At 43.3% G+C, this 20,592-nt stretch overlaps 1 protein-coding gene across 2 annotated transcripts; it reads right to left on the reverse strand.

Moving 5' to 3' along the window:
- Positions 1–605: 605 nt before the first annotated feature.
- Positions 606–20,524, reverse strand: enpp2 (ectonucleotide pyrophosphatase/phosphodiesterase 2). 2 transcript variants are annotated; one of them, XM_040164082.2, is made up of 25 exons: positions 20,422–20,524; positions 19,868–19,973; positions 16,538–16,693; positions 15,216–15,341; positions 14,844–14,904; positions 14,162–14,259; positions 13,957–14,036; positions 13,607–13,726; positions 13,033–13,088; positions 11,656–11,721; positions 11,075–11,147; positions 10,802–10,910; positions 10,533–10,658; positions 10,065–10,096; positions 9,030–9,157; positions 7,450–7,525; positions 6,954–7,041; positions 6,628–6,797; positions 5,066–5,111; positions 4,752–4,891; positions 3,996–4,131; positions 3,344–3,421; positions 3,047–3,179; positions 2,758–2,911; positions 606–2,423 (listed from the first exon to the last, which is right to left on the reverse strand). In XM_040164082.2, exons 1-25 carry the CDS (start codon positions 20,437–20,439, stop codon positions 2,253–2,255), a joined length of 2,547 nt encoding a protein of 848 aa, XP_040020016.2. In that variant the 5' UTR covers positions 20,440–20,524; the 3' UTR covers positions 606–2,252. The 2 variants fall into 2 exon arrangements, with proteins under 2 accessions (XP_040020016.2, XP_040020015.2); XM_040164081.2 differs by having other exon boundaries at positions 5,066–5,201.
- Positions 20,525–20,592: the final 68 nt, after the last annotated feature.

Here is a 20,592-nt window from a genome sequence, read left to right on the forward strand (position 1 = left end):
TGCGTTCACGTCCGCGCGGAAATTAGAGAACTCAAATCACAATATGTTCATTTCATCTTTCTTCAACAATAACATTATATAACTTTACTTTTTTTATACGAAACTATGGGGGTGTTTTCACTTCGAATACTTGTATTGATAGGTATTGATAAAGAATCTACGAGGCATCAACTTGCTTGTTGTTATTTGTGAACATGAAAGCAGGCGACTTGTGGGCCTCACAGTTAACGGAACTTCAACTTCAGCTCCTGGTCACATGAAAGTGTCAGGATGTGACACTGGAGTTCGGTGTGGTACATTTTAGACACCAGCTCCAGTTTTAATAAGTTATGATGAACCAATGTATATCTAGCTTACGTACATTTGAACTGTCATGAAAAACTGTGGGTAAGTGGTGGGCTTATTTTACTGGCTAATTGCAAATAATATCAATTACTTTAAAAACAAAAACGTTTAAAAAGGATTTTAATTGGTTTAAAAATGAATTTTAGAGAGTCCATTATTTATTATTATTATTATAGTTGTTTTTGAGGAAAGCATGTAAGCCGATGTAAAATTAAAAATTAAATGATTGAAAGAAAGAAAAGAAGCTGGACTTCAATATGTAACACTTCATTTTGTAAAAACACTTTTATTATGATGGCCGTTCCATAAAGCATAAATAGGTCTCACAGGTGGTAAATGTCTTAGGGGACAAACATCATCATCTCGAACATTGTTATTGTGCACAGAAGGAAAAGCCAACACAATCACACAATCAACCGTGAAACACAAACAGAAAATATATGGAACTCAACATATACACATTGTGTGCACACAAACATTGCATTATCATTTCATTAAAAAAATAGACAATTTCTTCTTACTCACTGAACATAACCGGTTAGTAGTGTAAAGAGTAGACAGAGTGGATCAAGGTTATATTGTTAAGAGGACTGAGAATCCGGCCTTCACCCTCAGGCGATGGTTTTATCTGGGATGGATTTCTGTTGATGGGTCTGTAGTGCAATTAAAGATTATTTAAAAACCTTCAAACATGTACTCATTTTACACATATGGATACTTGTTTGCTAGAGAACAATTGAAGTGTGTGTTACTTGTAAAAGAGCACTGATGTGAGACTGCATATAGGCGAGCGCTTGGTGATTGGACACAGAGTGTGTGTGTGTGTGTGTGTGTGTGTGTGTGTGTGTGTGTGTGTGTGTGTGTGTGTGTGTGTGTGTGTACACACACAGGAAGCAAATATGTGTTTTGACCGACCTGATGTCTGATCCTGGTACCTGATGTGTAGTGTGATGAATGCCACCGTGATTAATGGATCAGCACATCGAGAATAGATACGGCTGCATTGGACACTGAACAATTATTTCTCCCGTTCGGCCCACGGTGGCTTAAAACCATATTGGATATCTGTTCAAGTCACTACACAACTAATAACAAAGTATGCAAGAGTATTCAGGGCAAGCAGTCCTGCAGTATTATTTGGTCTTGCAGTCCTGCCTTATTCTAGGGCCCTACATTATAACTAGTTTTGAGACCTATGATTTCATACTCTGCTACCATGATGCATTTTTGTAAATAATGACGTTTATGTACCTGAAAAAAACCCTTTGCAGGTAAATTTGACCACACTGTTAAAGATAAACATTTCCAAAAAAGATGACTCAGTCAACATCAGGAATCTCAGGGCAGATGAAGATTAACCCTCTTTTCTTTACTGGTATAAATTCAATTTGAGCCTGTTGAGTTGTACACCTGCTACTCCTGCATCGGCCGGTCCATCCACGCCCTTTATACCAGCATCCACCTGGACGTCTTCATGACCACCATAACTGTGATCAGCATCTTGATGATGGCTAAAGATTACTAGTATAATTCAATTTAAGCCCTTTATTTATTTTCTAATATATTTCGACGCTGTTCAGTTGGATGTAACTGAATCACATTGCCGACCATTAAGCAGCAGAACAATGCTTCACCTCCCTGCTACTAGAAGAAAGTGGACGAGTCACAGCTGGTAGTTCAGTGGTGTTCAATGTTGTGACTTAACAGATGGATGAGATGAATGAGAAGAAAGCAGATTTCCTGTGAAAGGGCCACAAGGAAGAGCTGCACACAGCATCCAGAGAAAGACCTGCTGCAAGTCAGTGTGACGGAGGTGACAGCACCTCTTCTTTGTACCACATACGTCCACCACGGTTGAAAAAAAGAGGAATGAGCAACATCAATGTTGACGGGGCGGCCGGCGGATATCAGATCTCACTCTCGTAGGTGTGCATGTAGGTCTTGAGCGAGAGGATTTCGGCGTAGCTCCGGGTTGTTCTACGGTACAGGTCCAAGCCGGTGAGAATCTCCACGTCTCTGACTCGGGCCGTGTGCATCTTCATCAGGTCCTCCACCCAGCGAGACTCCTCCTCTGAGCTCTGCAGGGAGGCAGGAGACAACCCTTCAGTATTGTGGCAAGACTACTGACGATTATTAAATAGTCTGGGACATTTAAAGTCTCACATAGATTCAGCAGCATTTTAATCATCATATCTTCACTGTCATAACCATCCAGACCTAAGAAGAGCTTATTTTAGGATAGAGTCTATGCCGTCCTTGCCTAGGATTCCTAACTTGTAAGGACAGTTCTGTAAAAGCTAAATTCCCATTCTTAGATTATTCCTAAATGTATTTTCTTCATAACAAATCTTTCTGTTCCTGCTGAGTGTCACTAAAATGCTTTCACACGTGTAGATGCGTGATGTTCCTTACGTTGCAGGTCTCGTCGTTGCTGGCTCTGTGCGGCAGGATGAAGGCAGCGCTGCTGAGTGGGCCGCTGCACGAGTCTGCAGCCTGCGAGAAGTCCAAGCAGCTGGTCAGGACCACAAAGAAATGCGTAGGGACCGGTATCACCCCGCTTACGTACCTGCAACAACAAAAGAAACAAATGGGCAAACCGTTCCCTTCTCTTCCCAGTGTCTCTATAAACTATGTCTCCATTTATTCAACCTTTGTGTGTATTGAAGATGAATCAAATGGAGAGGAAAAAGATTGCACTTACTCTTTTATCTTCTCAGCCGAGTCCCTGACACCATCGTGGTCGTAGTCAAATATGGGTCCAACCAGCACGTTCACTCCATTTCTCTCAGTTGCATATTTCTTCACCAGCGCTTTCTGGAAGTAACTCCATATTCCTTTGAGAGGAAAAGGGGAAAGAACAAGCGAGAGGATGAAACAGGGACGATGGGAAGTGATGGTGCAGAATAGCAGTGAATATACAAGCGAATCCATCAGCCCCGGTTTAGCTGATATTAATAATAATAATATTAATAATAATAATAATCGCTGATCGACTTACTCTTGAATGCAGGATACATGGGGACGGTGTTGGTGATGAGGACGGGATCATATTTTTTGTCCGTGGTTGTGGAGAATTCTGTCAATGATGAAAAAAAGAACATAGTTACTAGTAATGGCCTCACAGTTAATGCCAACGACAACCAATCAAATTGCAGATAATTTGAATATTCTTAAACTTTTGCCAAATAGATAAAAAAAAAATTGATCTTTGAACACTTAACAGTGTGTGAGTGTGCCGTCGGATTCTACTGATCCCAGCGTCCCTATAACTGTTGTACCCATTCATGACTGTATGGATCTACTCTAGTGGTTAAAATAATCACACATTTTGAAACAATATTTCATTGAGCAATCTTCTTATGGCCAAATGTGGACTGTAAATTTTCGTTTGGCCTAATATTGAGAAAATGTACTTGAAGCATAAATAAACGGCTGAAGTTGCAGCAGTTGGATGCAGCTGAAATGCCAGCATGCGCCGAGCCGGTGCTGAAAGCGGCATTGATCAAAAGGAAAGTGAAAGACACTTCTGACACATTTGCGGTCGAGGTTCGACGATTGTGGTTGTTTTGGTGGTTGGACAGCACCTACAAGGAGCCCTTTTTTAGTTGCATTAGTGTCCTTCAGGGTCTACGCTGCTGTGACAGACTCACGTGGCGGGTAGAGGAAGGCGTAGGTGATCTGTTTGTCTGCTCTGTAGTTGGTGCAGGACTGGCTGTAGGCCGGAGGGACTCTTGTATCCGGTCTCACACAGTTGGACAGGGCTTCAGGCAGAGGGGACACTTCTACCTAGAGGGCCAAACGGAGACACGCACACCCAAACACAGAGAGAGAGGGAGACGACAGAGGTCAGCGGACTAGTTCAATTTTGACTAATTTCGTTGTTGGACCTTGAGCCAGCGAGGGCCCTTCCTCACAAGGAAGTCTGAAATGAACTGAACTCTCAGAATACATCCAAGGTCTTCAAACATGACCGATAACCCTTTCGTCTTCAAACATATCTGAAGGGAACTTTAGTGACATTTACAAGTTGAGAGCAGCTGTTGAGACGTGTGAGTAGGAGACATCTCAGCAAATGGCACATGGCTTGACTTGTGTTCAAGCCCATTCACCCACACGACGCCAGAACCTTTTCAAGTCAAATGTGTCTAATGCAAAACGAGTTAAAAGGCTAATAATAGCTACACCTTGTCACTGCCTTTGTCGGTGTTAAATGGAGTGGACAGACTTGTGATGGAAGAATATTGCACTGGGGAACATACTATAGGTAGGCCTCTATTTTTAGTTGAATATTTATGCATTATCAATTTGAACTGAAGCCCAAATTCCAAATTCCAAATTTTGAGCTTTTATTATTTAGTATGTTAAAAACAATGTCATATAAGACAAAAGCACAGGATGAAGAGTACCTGTCTGCTGACAGCGTATGATGTCCAGAGAGGCATGGAGAGCGCCTCGCTGTAGCCGCTGATGTAGTCGCTGTGGTGCAGGACGGAGTACTTGGTACGGAAGAGCACAGCAGGTCGGCCGTACGGCAAGTTCCTGCTGTCTGAGAGAGCAAAGAGGGACGGGACGAGACACACGGGGCGAGGACATGCAACCTGTGAATCATTCGGCGGATGGGATCAGGACGCAGGTTCACTCGGGACACGGTGAGGAATACTCAATACTTTAACAATTTAAATAGGTTTACATCTACCAAAAGACAATTTTTAGGACTGACCATCCATAGCTTGCCTCAGTCGCTGGTTTAACTCGTCCACTTTGTTCTGTAAGAGACAGAGCCAGAGTGACTCCAGGTTATAGCCTCGTACAAGGGTCACTTTCAAACTTCTCTGGCCCCTACTTTTTACACGCAACTGCAAAAAGATCGGAGATTGAAACAATCTCTTGCCAGAGATCTTCATGGAAATCACAAACACAGTACAAAGTGAAACACTGCAGAGAGGGGCTCGCTCTTACTCACTTCCAATGCAAGCTACAGCTTATCAGATCTCAAGAATACAGACTGCGTCTAGACCGAGAAGGGTGGAATGAGAAGTTGCCGTTTTGTTGGCATAATATTTACAGATTTAGAACCGCTTGACTTGGAGGTGAATTGAGTCCAGCTCTGCAGCAGAAATCAAAGATGCAACATATTTATTGAAGCATTCAAGCAAGCTGAATAGACAGCCGCGGTAACAAGTTGTCTTTTAAACGTGACTTTTGTGATCAGATGCACCAGATCGGCAGCTGCGTTCAATGTAACTTCTCATGGAGAAATGGATGTGTCAAAGGAGCTGCTTAAAAACGTTGCATGAACACGTTTCATTTCCTGGAACTCTTCACAATAAAAGTCCCTTTACTCTGCCTTCATGCAGAATCAGTACACTGGTTTTATTGAAGAATAGCTGCTGGTGAAGCTCTGCAAGGCTGAGATCGGAAGTCGTCACCTCAGCAGGTCGTCTGGCTTATCGGATTCCACATGTGAAAGATCCCAAATAGGAGCATCGGATGACAAATGTCACGTTGAAAAGAGAAGCGGAACCATAAGACACAACAAATCAAACAGGTATCAAGTTACTTTTTTTCACAAGTCAAACAGGCTCATTCACACGCAGACAGACGCGCACACAAAGGCAGACAGCCTCTGCATCCAGCGACTTGCTGTGCCAGTTCTCAGACACATAAAAAAAAAAAAAAATGTGACAGACTAAAGAAGTGATCCTCATGTTTCATCTTTCCTCTAACCGCCTCAGCGGGAGCACGCAGAGACTAAGCGGTGCTTCTTCTTAATGCTGGCTGCTGTCATGATTGAACACAGTCGAGAGGAGGAAAAAGGCCTCTGACCGGCATCACAGTCACATTATTCATCTTTTGTACAGGTTCCAATTCCGCCTGGTGAAACCAATTAAGCATCATCCGAAATCCTAACTGACTGTGCAGCTCACAGGCGTTTCAGACAGAATTATGGTCATCGCAGCAAAACTGATTTGTCGCATGGACTCAAAAGATTGTCCTTACTCCTTTATTGTAACTAAAGTAATACAAAATCATTTTTGGACAATTTCCTAAAATTCAATTAAAAAGTAGCCAATTTTTTGTCTTGATTGTTTTAGTTTAGAAAGTTTAGGAAAGCTGCGTACTTCAATTACTTTCTGATTCACTTAATGAATTGTTGAATTTTTTTACTGAAGTGTCAATAATTCACAAAGAAAACATTTGGACTAAATAATAATTGGAAGTGTTAATAATGGTTGGACGGGGCGCTGGACTCGGGTCTGCCACAGAGTCACCATGGCTGACCTTTTCTGCACAGCTGCAGCCCAGGTCGTCTGTTCCTGCCGGACCAGGACCAGAGGCCGCTGGCCTCGACACCTCCTCTGGCATGGTGGGCCTGTAGGGGGGGCTTCTCAGCAGGTGGTTCAGACTGCCATGCGTGCCGTTATTGGGGGCTGGTTTCAGACCCAGTACATCTGAGAGCGGGAAAAATGTCGTGTCAGGCAAAAGAAAAAGTGGAGGCGGTCAAAAATACATTCATATTGCGTTTAGAGAACTCACATATTCATTGAAACGCATTTAGTTTGATCCAAAATGACAAGAGACCGAAGCACAAAAATAAAATGCCTTACCACACATTACATTATAAAGCTCAATGTTTTCAAAGGCTGGAACTTTAGTCTTGAATTTAAATGTAGGTCCGTAACCCAAGAAAATAGTCTGAAATGAGAGTTGATGGCACAAATTAATAAATAAATAAATAATAAATAACAGCAGTGGGTGTATCAGGGGGACCAGATGAGAACGGCTGAGCCTGGAACCCCACTCGCGCGGTACCAGCAGTAACCATTTAGTATGTGTATGTTAAGCTACAACGGATCGAAACACGCGTTGAGTCGCCGCAGTTGATGGGTAATTGTTTTAGTTTTAAGAGCTACTACTTGTGTGCTATGGCTTTAAAAGTCTTCAAAAAGTCAAAATGTCATGAGTCTGTGCTCAACAGAATAGTGTATAAAATCAATGCGGTGACGGTGGGGGGGGGGGTCACGCTTACAACTTCTGCACACCCCCACTAACCCATCCGTCCGTACACATTGCCCCCCAGAGCTGAGAACCGAGGGGACGTACCTGCATGCTGTTGATTTTATTGTCATATCCATGGTCGCCAGAGAAGCCACAGTGTCTCTTCCCTTCAGGAGCTTTCCTGTAGTGAAGGTGAAGGAACGAATTGGTTCATTAGAAAATGGTCCGTATGGTCCGTAAAATGTCCGTATTCACTCTGGTCCTCAGCCCGGGACGAGCACTCCTTCACACCGGCCAAGCCACAGTCTAATTGAAAAACACCTACTTTTAACTACGTGTCCATTAAAACACTACTTTCCGTTATACACCGGAATATACGCGTGCGTGCGTGTGTGTGTGTGTGCGTGTCGGTCTGTCTAGGGGGCAATGCCACAAGCATGTTAAAAATGTAACTGACAGGGAAATGTAACTGTATTAGGTGAACTATTAGGTGAACACTTAGTTGGTTTGGAGTTTTACGCAGACATTGACATACGTACTGTATATTTTCCTCTGTGTGTGTGTGTGTGTGTGTGTGTGTGTAATAGTGTAAAAGTTCAGACACTCTGCTCAAAGCTCCGGTGCCAACGATTAACCCGTCTGTATCTGAGCTGCACTCAAACCTCAAAGATGTCTTTCATTTAGGAGCTGTGTGTGCGTGTGTGCGTGTGCGTGTGCGTGTGTGCAGAGAGAAATAGAATGTAACTCTCCTATGGTTCCCCGACCCCAAAAAGCATGACAGCTCCATGCTAGACGGCTGTTAACCTGACCATGTACACACACACACACACACACACACACACACACACACACACACACACACACACACACACACACACACACACACACACACACACACACACACACACACACACACACACAGTGTCGTGTGCTGATGTGGTTTGTTTTCTCTTTCAGTCCTGATGACATCATAATGTACTTTGTCACTGAATCTACATCACACGCCTGTCAGCGTACATTTGAGCTCGTCATTAACATTTCAGCAGCTGCACTTTTGAAAAAAAACATGTTTCTTTAAGTTTTTTTTAAGGTGTGTAAAGTGGGGTTGGAACGGAACATCTCAAAACCTTTCAGCACGACACGTGTTAATGATGCGTTGGTAGCAGCACACGTTTAAAACGCGTCTTTAAGTGAAGCAAGATGTGCAGTAAACGGCCTCTGATGGGTGGGCTGAAAAGCCCACGTACTTAAACTGACTGAACATCACAGCGCAACACATTATAAACTAAATTAGTTAGAACTTCAGACCAGCTAAAAAAAATATCTCCCAACGTATCTATTCATTATAGAATAATTACTAAAGGAATTAGAAGGAGACCTTTTTTGTCGACAGATGAACATGTTGTTCAGTGCAAACAGTCACTGACTCCTCTTTATCTTATGTGCATGCGTCTCAGTATTTAAGTATTTATTTCTTTCCCAGTTGGGCTGGAAAGTGTGTCCGCTGCACATCAGCCTTTCATTCATGACCGAATGCACCTATCAGCTAACCGAGCTCAAGGGATCCATTTAGAGCTGCACGTCTCCAACTGGCATATTAAATGATGTGTCGGTCTTTGCACTGACTTTTAACGCCTTGGATTATTGTTGGTATTGTTCTGTTTGATGCAGCGGTGGTACTTTACTTGGCAACGTGCCACTTCCTCTCGACCAGCAGGTGAATGTCTTCGATGCGCCGGCTGTTGGCGTAGTGAAGTCTCTTAGGAAGATGCTGCTTCAAGTACGCCTTAAAGTGCTGGGCCGCCTTCTTACACTGGAACAAAGAAACAATGATTGGCATTTATACCAATGGCCGAGGCGACCGATCACCCATTATACTCCACACTCTACGTGCTACAACGCATGTTTATCTTCTTTGACTATAACCGGTAAAAATTCACCGAAGGAAAAAATATTATATACAAGCAAACTTGGACGTCCGGCTCTACAGAATAAGACTGAAGTATAAAGCCTGAGTCTTTGTCTCGATCATGAAATGCATTTTAAATCACATGTGAACAATGTTACAAGGATTCTTTTTTATCATTTAAGAAACATTACAATAGTTGGACCCCTCTTCTCTTCGGAAGGTGTCAAAAGGTTGAACTGTGCCTTTGTATTTTATCTCATTTAGATGATCTAAAAATGTTGACAGGCCAGAAGAAATTGGGCAGCGAGCATTTCAACATTAATCAAATAAAGAGAACATATTATGTTCCACATAAGACATCATAATAACATTGAGGTTTGGTTGTAATGGTTTGTATGTTCCTGACCGTCCCCTTCGGTCATTTGGCCACTTCTGTCTATAGTGTTAAAATGTGCAAAACTATTTTTTATGAATTTGCTTTCAGTTCATTCGTCCCTTTTCTAACATATGTAATATCTAGTAATCTTTTTCATGCTTGTTTAATTGTTTTAACAATCATTTATTTTTCTCCTGTTTTTTAACCTATCCGTGGGACATTATTATTTGGCTTAGATCCTTGTATCTACTATTGTAAATACTTTCTTTATTGATTTATTTTTCTTGTAAAGCATTTTGAGCTGCAGTTTGGAAGGGGCTGCAGAAATAAAATTGTATTTCTATTATCACCTTAATTATCAAGAATACAATATTACAAATAATATCAGTAAGTCCACACACATTTTAGTATGATTCATGCAAGACTAGAACTTACTGTTAGATTTGCAACAACAGCTTTGGGGTCATCTGAAAAAAAGAACAATTGTAAAAGTTGTTCCATTGCGTAGTGACTGCAGTGCGCATTGTGTCATGTCTGATGATGATGATGATGACGGTCTCACAGACAAAAATCTCTCAATACAAAAGAAAGTTTTCAAGTTTTCTGAAACGACATATTTAAATATGCAAATGAGGCATGATCTTATTGTAACTACTGATTTGATTAAGGTAGGTGCATATTTGTGTGTCTATAGATCTATGCGCTTTCTTTCTTGTTAAGTAAGCAAAATAGCTTAAAATAACTACTAAAATCGACTACTGCATGAAAATGTCTTTGCCCGTAATGTCTCGCGTTGAGTGAACCAGAAAAAGACAAAGAAACCAAAGAAACAAATGAAAAGGAGGACAAAAAGATGCTGAAATATCAGTAAGTATTAAATATTGTGATCTCGTCTCTCCTCACATTTCGGGTTGTTTGGGTATCTTGAGCGAATTCTGCCCAGAGACCCGGGGACGAGGATGATGTCATCAACGTTGGTCATATAGTTGCTAAGGAACTCGGTGCGATCACAGTGAGCTTCTTCCATACCTGAGAACATGCAGGGGAACGAGTGATCAGCTGATGAGGAGAACAGGCAATTGTGTGAGTGTCTACGGCAGAGCAGAGCACTTCTGTGTGTGTGTGTGTGTGTGTGTGTGTGTGTGTGTGTGTGTGTGTGTGTGTGTGTGTACCATGATCCCCAACCAGGATGATGTTGACACAGCGGTGAAGTTTCATCTGTTTGAGTCCATCCATCAGTTGGCCGACAATCCTGTCAATCATCCGCAGAGGGTTGTTCAACTGAAACACAGAGAGGGCCTCAGCTCACTGTGTGTCTGTTTTTTTATACACAATACAGACAGAGAGACGCTACAGTGGTGTGTATGTGTACAGCTACTATGAGCCTTCCGTGCAAAACCACACATTCCTACACATTGACCAAAATGCAGATACACAGTACTCACTTCTGCACTCATGGGCCCCATTTTGTGTCCATATGCGTCTGGTTGTTCAGAGTGCATGGCGTAAACGTAGGGCCTGAAACAAGACGGTGATGTAGTAAAAAGTAATAATCCACAATTAACGCTTCAAAGTGCATCACTTGCTGGAGGTGGAGAATAAGTCAATTTACTCAAACACAGCATTTATGAACAATTTTGAGATTTCACTTTAGACCTCGACTCCACAACATTTTGTGGTAAAGGAAATGAGCGTAATTTTAGCTCTACTAGTTATAGTTACTTGTCAGATCAGATGTTAAGTTCAAGAGATTTGGACGTCAAAGTATTACCTACAGCGAATGGCGGTGGGAAGTACCAGCGCAGGAGAAAAATAAGGTTTATCAGCTAAATGTACGGTATATAACCCAAAACACTATCGGTTTAAGTTTAAGCCATAGTTTAAATATTTTCCCATTTAATTTTATGAAAAAAGATAAAGTGCTGAGATATAATGTGAACTTAAACTGATAAGGTTTGTTTAGGCGTCTAAAACCCTCACATTCAGACCAAAATGGAATAATTGTATAATTAATTAATAATTTTACCTCTCTCCTTCAGGGAGGTGGAGCCACTGCAGCATGGTCAGTATTCGCCTCTCCAAAGGGATAGCACTGCAACACGAGTACACAACCACGGCCACACAACATTAGTCAACGCAAACCAAAGGCCGCGAGCCGCCATGACACAACTATAGCGGCGCACTCGGATGCACCCATTAAAACCATTAAACTCCACAGTGCTCCCTCCGACTCTGAAGCAGGCCTGTACAGCGGGACGCGCCCGCTGGCTGCGTGTGTGTCGCCCGTCGGGAATGACGCTGGACGTGTGAGTCGGGGTCTCGCTGCATGAGCACTTTACAGCAGGTTCTGATCCTTTTCTGCACCTTTGTGTGTTTATGTTCACACTTTAAACAGCATTTCCTCTGCCCTTGTTTTATATGCTCCATTTGGACTTCTCTCCTTGTGCTTACGGAGTGGGGGTCGGGGGGGTCGGGGGGGTCGGGGGAGTTGGGGGGGGACCTCCCAGAAAGCTGAACCCAAAACAAAGACTGGCAACCAGTCAGCAAATAATTCGCTCCCCATTACTATGCCAAGCCCACAGTGGTACTACAGCGCTGAATTATGTTTAAAAACAAAAAGAGGGGCTTTCTGAAGTACATAGAAATGTCGGCACATGTCGTGAGGACATTCGTGAGGACATTCCTGTCTCCATGTCCTCACTCTGCCTTTCTCTCCAGTGCAGAGTGAGAACTGTAACGCTCCGGCCCCTGCGGCGCCGTGCGGCGTGACGTTTACGACCCCAGTTCACAGAGGAACCCCGCGTAGTGTAAATAAGCCCATTTGCCCAAATTGCTGTGAAAACAGCCCTCTCCTGAGATCTGCCCCCCCGCTCCATCAAAGCCGACTCTATGCCGATACATGTGGGCTCCTTTGTGTTCCGCACACAGGCTGTGGGTTTCGCTGCTGCGGCCTCAGTGTGCAGCAGGAACATTAACGCGCACGCTGTGGTGACGCCCCAGCAGGTGATTTATAGTCCCTAGATGATCATTGTCTGGGGAATATGAAGAATACATTTGAAATTTGAGAATAAATCAAAAGCATTATTCAGCATTTCTAAAAATGCTGAATAATAAATAAGCAACTCTTCACCCTCTCCTTCTTCACCCTCTCCTTCCTGGCACCAAAACACCTCAGTACCGTAAAAAGCTGTGCGAGAACGGCACCAGAAGCTTTGAATTGTGCTGATTCAGCAGCACAAAGAGGACACTCCACCCAGCTGCAAGCCGAAAAAGTAGTGATACAGGGAAATAATGCTTGTCCTTCTGGACATCAACGGCTCATGCAGAGCACCTAAAAGTCAAAGCGCCAGGTGGGGAAACGCGTTCAGCACCTGGCCGCAGCGAGGCGGGAATGTAGACTCACACAGGCCAGAAGAAGGAGGCAGCCTTCACTCCCTGTTTGAGGGCTGTGATCCAGATCTAGGAGAGAAACAGTGCAGTCTTTATTATTTTATCAGTCTGATATATTTCAAGAGGATGCTATTGAAGTGTTAACCATTTAGGATAAAGCCTTGCTGCTTAGCAGTGCATCCGGACTCTGAGTCGTATTAAAATCCTAATGCAGGTTTCTTCATTAACTGAATACAACAAAGCAAAACCATAAGTGGTTGCAGACTATTGAATGTCAACGCTTTGGTCTTCTAAAAGTGATCCCAAACCATATTTCATATTTACATCTGTTCTCAATCTCCAGATTGCAAAACTTATCAGTTGTGGTTTCCTGGGCTCTGCGTCTGATGTCGGCTTCAAAATAAAAGTTTCTAGTGCCTTTGTTGGCTTCTGATCGGTGACCGTCAGAAGAATTTGAAGAACACCAACGTTCAAAGTCATACAAGAGGACATTTATTGTCAAAAAGAAAAAGAGAACAGAAACTCATTTACAAAATACCATGACGTTGCTGATGCACTACGGATGGAAACATACAGACTGAACTCACCGGCTGTCCGCCCCACCAACGATGACTGAGTTTCTCTCGGCTCCTCAGGGTGAAGGTGGCATCAAACACGGGGTCGTGCATGGAGTTGCCGATGATGCCATGAGACTCTGGGTAGAGACCCTGATAATGATTGACACTTAGATGATGCTTAGGGTGACAACATATAAATTCATAACTGTACTCGATCGGCCTTTTGTGAGTGTGGCGTTCAAAAATATCTTTTAATAACTTTTTGGGGAATGTCTGGCAAAGCTATTAGCACAGCTAGCGCTTGCCTGACGGTCTTAAAACAGTACTATTAAACTACTAAACAAATAGATAAAACAAATGCTTGTAAGCAGGCCGTGTACCGTAGCCAGTGAGTAGAGGTTGGGGAAGGTTTTTGAGGGGTAAACGGGCCTCATGTATGGAGCGTGGGTTCCACATGTTCCTGGAAAGGACAAAGAGCAGGCCCAAATATTAGAACAAAGACGACGAAGAATAGTCCCTAATCGGTTAAAGGTCTTATGTGAATGTCGACACAGTGGTTACAGGGAACTCCCAGCCAGTATTTACTCAGTTTCTCAATATTGGGGATGACTGTGTTTCCTCTCTTCACATAAGAAGCTCTAAATCCATCCACTGACAGCATGATGAGTGGTGGGCGCACAAACCTGCACAAACACATATTAGAGGAAGATCAAAGTACTGTCATATTAAGTCAAATTGGGTCAACGCTGATCATTTAGTTACACGGCATGTATATATATATAGATGTATGCATATGGATTTGTTAACACGGTGGTACCTCTTCACATTTATGAATGTAAACTTGTTAGAATATTATGATTGTGGCTCTCAAAAATATTCTAAAGCTAATTTTCTCACATGTAAAACATGATTGTTGGTACAGCTGGATGTAATTTTCAAGAGGTTGAGGCTAACTTGTTTTTCCTGAATCTAGATAAAACGTTAATACCCCGGCAGTGGCAAATAGATTTGCTTTAATATTTGACTACATTACTTTTTCATCTTTGATTAAATAAAGTTATAATTGACATTTACAAGAGTTATTTGAACTGATACGGTGTAAAGGGAATACTGTTATTAAAAAGCACCTTTGTTTAAAGTGTTTGCAAAAATAAGTGAGCACTAGTTTTGAATCATTATTGATTATTTTGCGCATTACAATGCGCACACATTTATTTAACTAAATAACAATAATACATTTTACTTCAGTGCTTAGATGTAAACATACCCAGCAGGACATTCAGATGTCTTGATCTCCTCACACTCGTCCTTCAGCCACGAAGTCTCCCCTAAAATGACAGGCAAGGAGTCACTTCCAGACTGTTGCTGAACAACAAAAGCTGAAAATAGGAAATAGAAAAGCTGCATGTGTACGTGTAGAAGGTCAGTGATCTGTCTTCTTAAACCGTATTCTGGAAGCTTTGCTAACTTATTTGACATTTGAAAGCTTTTCTGACTTTTTTTGTGACCAAACACCTTTTAGCATCGTAAATCAGTGAACTGTTTTTTGGGGGTCAAGATAAGACACGTGTCCTGAAGATCCACACATCAATAAGCCTTCACATGCTGATCATTGTACGTAATATTTCAAGTTTCAAACCTCTGCACAGGGTCTTGTAGTTGGTACAACAGTCCCCTCTGGCCAGGCAGTCATCGGAGCAGTGGCAGGCATGAAGCTCGTTCCGAATCTCCCCACAGCGATCCTTGCTGCACTCGTAACCCCGCTCTGCGTATGGGAACGTGGAAGAACGTTGACATGACAACCAGCAGAAAACACTATACTCAAAACTATACTATGTGTACACACAACTAAGCGGATCTCTAAAGTAGCAGTAAAACCAGCAGCTCTGAGAAGTGACAGCTGATGTGATTGATGCTGCCAGAGGTTTGGCTGCTTACGGCCCGAGCGCGCTGCCGTTTGGGACAAACACGGACAGCGCTGCGTGTGTTCTGGCCAAAGATGAGAACATCGGATTAGATTTGTTGCTGGTGTATGAGGCATCGTTTTCTGGCACGTGAAGGGTTCGCGTGGCTGGGCAGCGGTAAGCCAGAGACCACCAGGCTGAAGGATCAGACCACCAATACTGGTGGAGGAAATGTTGACACAGCTAAAGATGGGAACAGATGAGAAACCCTCTCTGATGAGGACACTCAACCCAGCAAGGTTTAAGAAACGGCTGTAGATTCAAATTGATTACAACAAACATTCTCTTGCTGAACTTTATAAGCATTGTTGGCATTTACTGCAAAGTTTTATCATCAAAGATAGTTGTGACGGACACATTCGAATGCACCACCTAAAAGCAGAAAGCCCAAAATGTTTTTTCAATAACCTAGAAAAGTCCAATCAATATGAACTACTCTCTCAAAGCCAGACACCAGAACATTGAAGGCCTCTGCACACAGAAATGTGGGAAATGCTCAACTTCAAATATTTGGGAGTAGAACAATTCCTACGCAACAGGCAGCGATGCAAACTTGAGGCGGTTAAAGCCTTTATCAATAATTGGTTTGAAAAGCTTTGCTCAGGGGTTTACGACCAGGATCCGAGCAGATCTGGGAGGCTGCCTGAGGTCAACTGTTGCATAACCGGAGGCACTGCTTACTACTCATTCGGGTTTCCTGTCGCACAACGTTCTGAGCTCATTGAAGTTCCCCCTTCAACCAGTTTTTATTGTAAAATTTAAGCGCTGAGGGAGTGGATCAGTTCTGCTTTGTCAAGGTTAAAAAGAGGAACAGTTTGCTTTATCATTCAGACTATGCAGAACTGACGTGTCGCTCTGCAACACAATGTACGGTTTTTTAGTATGTCTGATCCACACAATTTGATTGGTTAAGGGCTTCATTTACGTTTGTAAAACTGGTTGCTTTATCTTAACTCCACATTAGCATAAGAGTGGTAAAAGCTGGGGGAGGTTGTACCTGTCCTGAGGCACAGCTGATCGAAGTCAGAGCAGCAGCCGCTGTAGGTCTTGCACAGGTTGTCACAGCGGCAGTTTGGGGGCTGCAGCTCAACCAGCTCAAAGCACCTGTTCCTGCAGGAGCCGGAGGTCGGCGCGTACTGAGACGCAGAGCGAGCTGACGGGGAGGAACACACATTCAGTGAGAGGCTCAATAGTGCTCTCTGTGTCTCTATGTGATGGTGTTTCTCTGAACACTGCTGAGTTGCATCTGAAGACGTTTTGAACGTCAATACACTGTTAACAAATCTCTAATATTTTTGTTCCTGTACAATGCTAAAATGTATATGTCAATTACTTCTGAACTCAATGGTGTATAATTTAATAATTGTGATATTCTATCTGTATGACAATACATCACTTTGTATGAGGCGTGGTCAACAATTCAACATCTTTGAAATGTTCTTGTCCTATGATGGTGAAATGCTATGGAACTGATTCTCCCCAACTAGTGAAATAATATTGGAAGGAAGTGAACGTATCCACTTTGAATCCACCATTGGTTGGTGGACTGTGGCATTGAAGACTTGAAACTAGAGACCGGGACCCACAAGCTCTCACACACAACCAAATGATTGATTTTTTTTTTCACAACCAGAGCAGGCGCCCCCTGCTGGGCGTTAGAAAGAATGCAAGACATCTTAATGCGTGTGCAAGTCCCTCGTCATTTTGACTGGTACTGTATATTAAGTCCCTTGTGTCCTTACTCTGGGTATTTGATTGTGTTTAGATATCAATTGGCAAATATGTTCCCTCTCAAAATGACACCTTTTATTATGAAAGCTTCAAACCCTTTTGCAGCAATTTTAAACCACCATACCTGGTTTTGGTTAAGCCTCCACACAGCGCTGACCACAAATGTTCCTGTCGTTGAACTCAACACCTTTCAAACTTCCAAAACACTAACAGTGAAGTGGGGGCACATTTTGGCATTTGGCCAGTGGCTAAAAACTGCATATTGTCCAAAAAGGGAATGAATACCTTCCCTGTTCAAAAGTCTCTCAACTGTAGCGACCTGAGGTCAGAAATACTATACAAGTAAAACATAGTTTTATCAAGTTATTATGAAATATATTTCCTAAATAACTGTAACTGAGCTCTGTAAGGACCAGACTCAACAGTTACTAAACTTTAAATCCTCTCATGGGACCCAAACTGTGGAAACTCTATCTCAATGTGGACACGCTCCCTCGGAGACAATAACGCTCTTGTCCACTGAGATCCCAGAGGACGGTGTCCTCGGCGTGGAACCCGACCGGCATTGTGAGAACCCCCCCCTTGGCCTAACTGAAGACATCCTGCAGATCCGAGAGTGAGTAAACTTATTGCTACACTTCTGACAACACGCTCCTTGTCCACTCTCCTGCGGAAAAAAACGGCCTTGCTCAGGGAGAAAGTCAGGCGATGCCAACGGGACTCATTCAACACGGAGCGTTTGTGTGTTTCTTTAAGTGCAAGTGCATATGCATGACATGCGTTACTCGACTTACTCCTGTGAGGACTGCAGGTCAAAGGTGAAAAGCCCTGATGGCTTTTTGTCTAGAACACGTCCAACCTCCTCTTCCTATCGACAGAACCAAGTTACTTCAAAAAAGAAACGCACAAAAGCGCCTCTTTAGATTTACCAGAGTTGGGCTCATACATTTCTTAGAAATAAGTCATTCAGCATGAAAAAAAGCTTTATTGAATTTGAAAGTTGACTAGGGTGCAGCACCAGTCGGTAGTTAGCATTTCTGATGACTTTAAATTGAGACTACGGACCCACTAGTAGAGGTGAAATTGACAGATGGCCAGATCGCTCACATGTTTTTTATTTTTCAATAGTCAGAATATTAGGTCTTCTAGTTATGGTAGCCGTAATCAAGAGCCACCAACTACATGGTTGGTAATGTTTTCAGCAACCTGTAATGAGGAACCACAGAAGTGAAGGCAGGTGTAAATACAAATGAAAAAAAACACAAATTACAATGTTGAAAGCTTTGGTAAAAGCTGTTCATTGATTCTTTCTTTTGGTGAAGTCAACAAACAGCTCTACCTCCCCATATTTTAGCCCAGTAAGAAATGAGGGCAGTGTCACCGTGAGCCATCATGACCAACACCCGCACACCCGGAAACTGAAGCAGCTGAATAGAATCCAGACATCATTCATTTCACTATTTACACCTGTGCTTTCTTTTATAACGTGACGTGTTGCCATGTGTTCTTAGCAAAACACTCATGTTCTCCGCTGTTCCGCATGTTCCTCTTAAGTTAATAAAAGTCCGAATGCTCAAAGTTAAATACCAGAATGGCCTGCAGCCCTCGCCGCCTGTTGCTATGACAATCCAAGCAAACCTCTGCCTCCTAATGCTCCCGTGGTTTGAGAATTTGAGGCAGAAAATGAGCTCCAATGCTCCCTTAATATTGACTCAAGGTAGAGCAACACAAACACACTCCCCCTCCCCTCCTCTTAAAAAAAAACAACAACAAAAAAGACACACCGGTTGCCCAATCACAACGTTGCGGGCTCACAGTGATCCGTTGTGACGCCCCCCAACCACAACCACACACCCTCTGCTTGCTTATTTCATATGCGCTGGCAGACACTTCATATAGAAAACAAGCCAGCAAACAAACCGAGCAGGAGACATTCCTGCGGAGCGGCTGGTGTGCAAAGCGAGTCCTCGGCTTGTTTGTTGGGGGAGAGATCTCTGAGACGGCCCATGGGGGTGGACGCGTATCACCGCGGTTCACGTTGCCGTGGCTGATTGCCCTTAAAGCTCACATGGGGTTCAAATTGACCGCAGCCGTTTTCTGCACGTGTCTGGCACTTCAGGCACGTCCAACGACCAGAGACATTCACGCAGGTCCAAAGTACACTTCACATGGCCGGTGCGCATAGAAGTGGGTGCCTCTTTTCGCTGGGGTTTGCTTTTTATGAAAGCGCTGTGAGAGGCTTTCACTGCACCTCTGAATTGTTCTCATTCATTTGACAGCTGATAACCACACAAGACGGGTGCGAGTGGAGGTGTAGCTGTTGTAACAGTTATTTACGTCATTGCTTCAAAGATTCATTGTTCAATTCACCTTTTAGCATAAAAAGAAAAACATGATTTTCTTTTGTAACTTAATAATGATCGCAATGTTAAAGTCTGTGAAGGGCCTTTTCTCCTGTCGTCTATCCACAAGGAGGTCAGAGGTCAGGATCGGCTACGGATTCAGTGCCTTTTTTTTCGGGGCATCCTTTGTCGTGAGCAGCGATGTTATCTTCGGATGTCTATTCTGTCCCGGGAACAAGGTCAGCGGTACTCACACTCTGATCTAGAAGAAGTCCCATCCTCTCCTGAGCGTCTGGGCCGGTCGTAGACAAATCCCAGACACACATCGGTGCCACGCAGGACTGACAGGACCCACACAAACTGACACAACAACAGCAACACATCTCACATTAGAATAGACATTCTGCACAAGTGAAAAAACAGAGAAGATAATAGAATACACAGTCAAGAGGGGGCTAAGTCCGTGGAGCACAGCCAAAATGAATTGTCAGCTTTATATATATACAAGTTTGTATCAGGCATTGAAATAAAGATCTAACACTCTGCTGTCGCTGCTGTGAGCCCCGCGGACTGGACCACCCGCACCCGCATAACTGTCGCCTTTGATAGTTTGGATCTGCATTTCTCTTGCTAATGATTAGCAGCAGGAGTCGAAGAGGAGAGATGGAGGTAATTCAGAAGAAAAAAAACAGTTGAACGGATTTAAGCGCATTTCGCAAACTAGCCAAAACGCACGTGTTTTATGCGTAATTGCGCATGGATTGAAGCGGCGGCAGAAGTGGCCAGCGGACGCGCACTCTTACCGTACCAATGTCTGCAACAGCATGTTCCTCGTCCTCCACCGCTGCGCGTCGGACAGAGAGTGATGCTGACTCGAGAGGACCACCGGGGAGGAGAACCGTTGGAGGGAGCAGCAGGGAGGAGGAGGAGGGAGGAGGGGGGCTCACCGGATACTTATCGGTGGGGGGTTGGAGGTGGG

The sequence above is a fragment of the Gasterosteus aculeatus genome, chromosome 20, assembly GCF_964276395.1.
Source record: "Gasterosteus aculeatus chromosome 20, fGasAcu3.hap1.1, whole genome shotgun sequence".
In the NCBI taxonomy this organism is placed as follows: Eukaryota; Metazoa; Chordata; class Actinopteri; order Perciformes; family Gasterosteidae; genus Gasterosteus; species Gasterosteus aculeatus.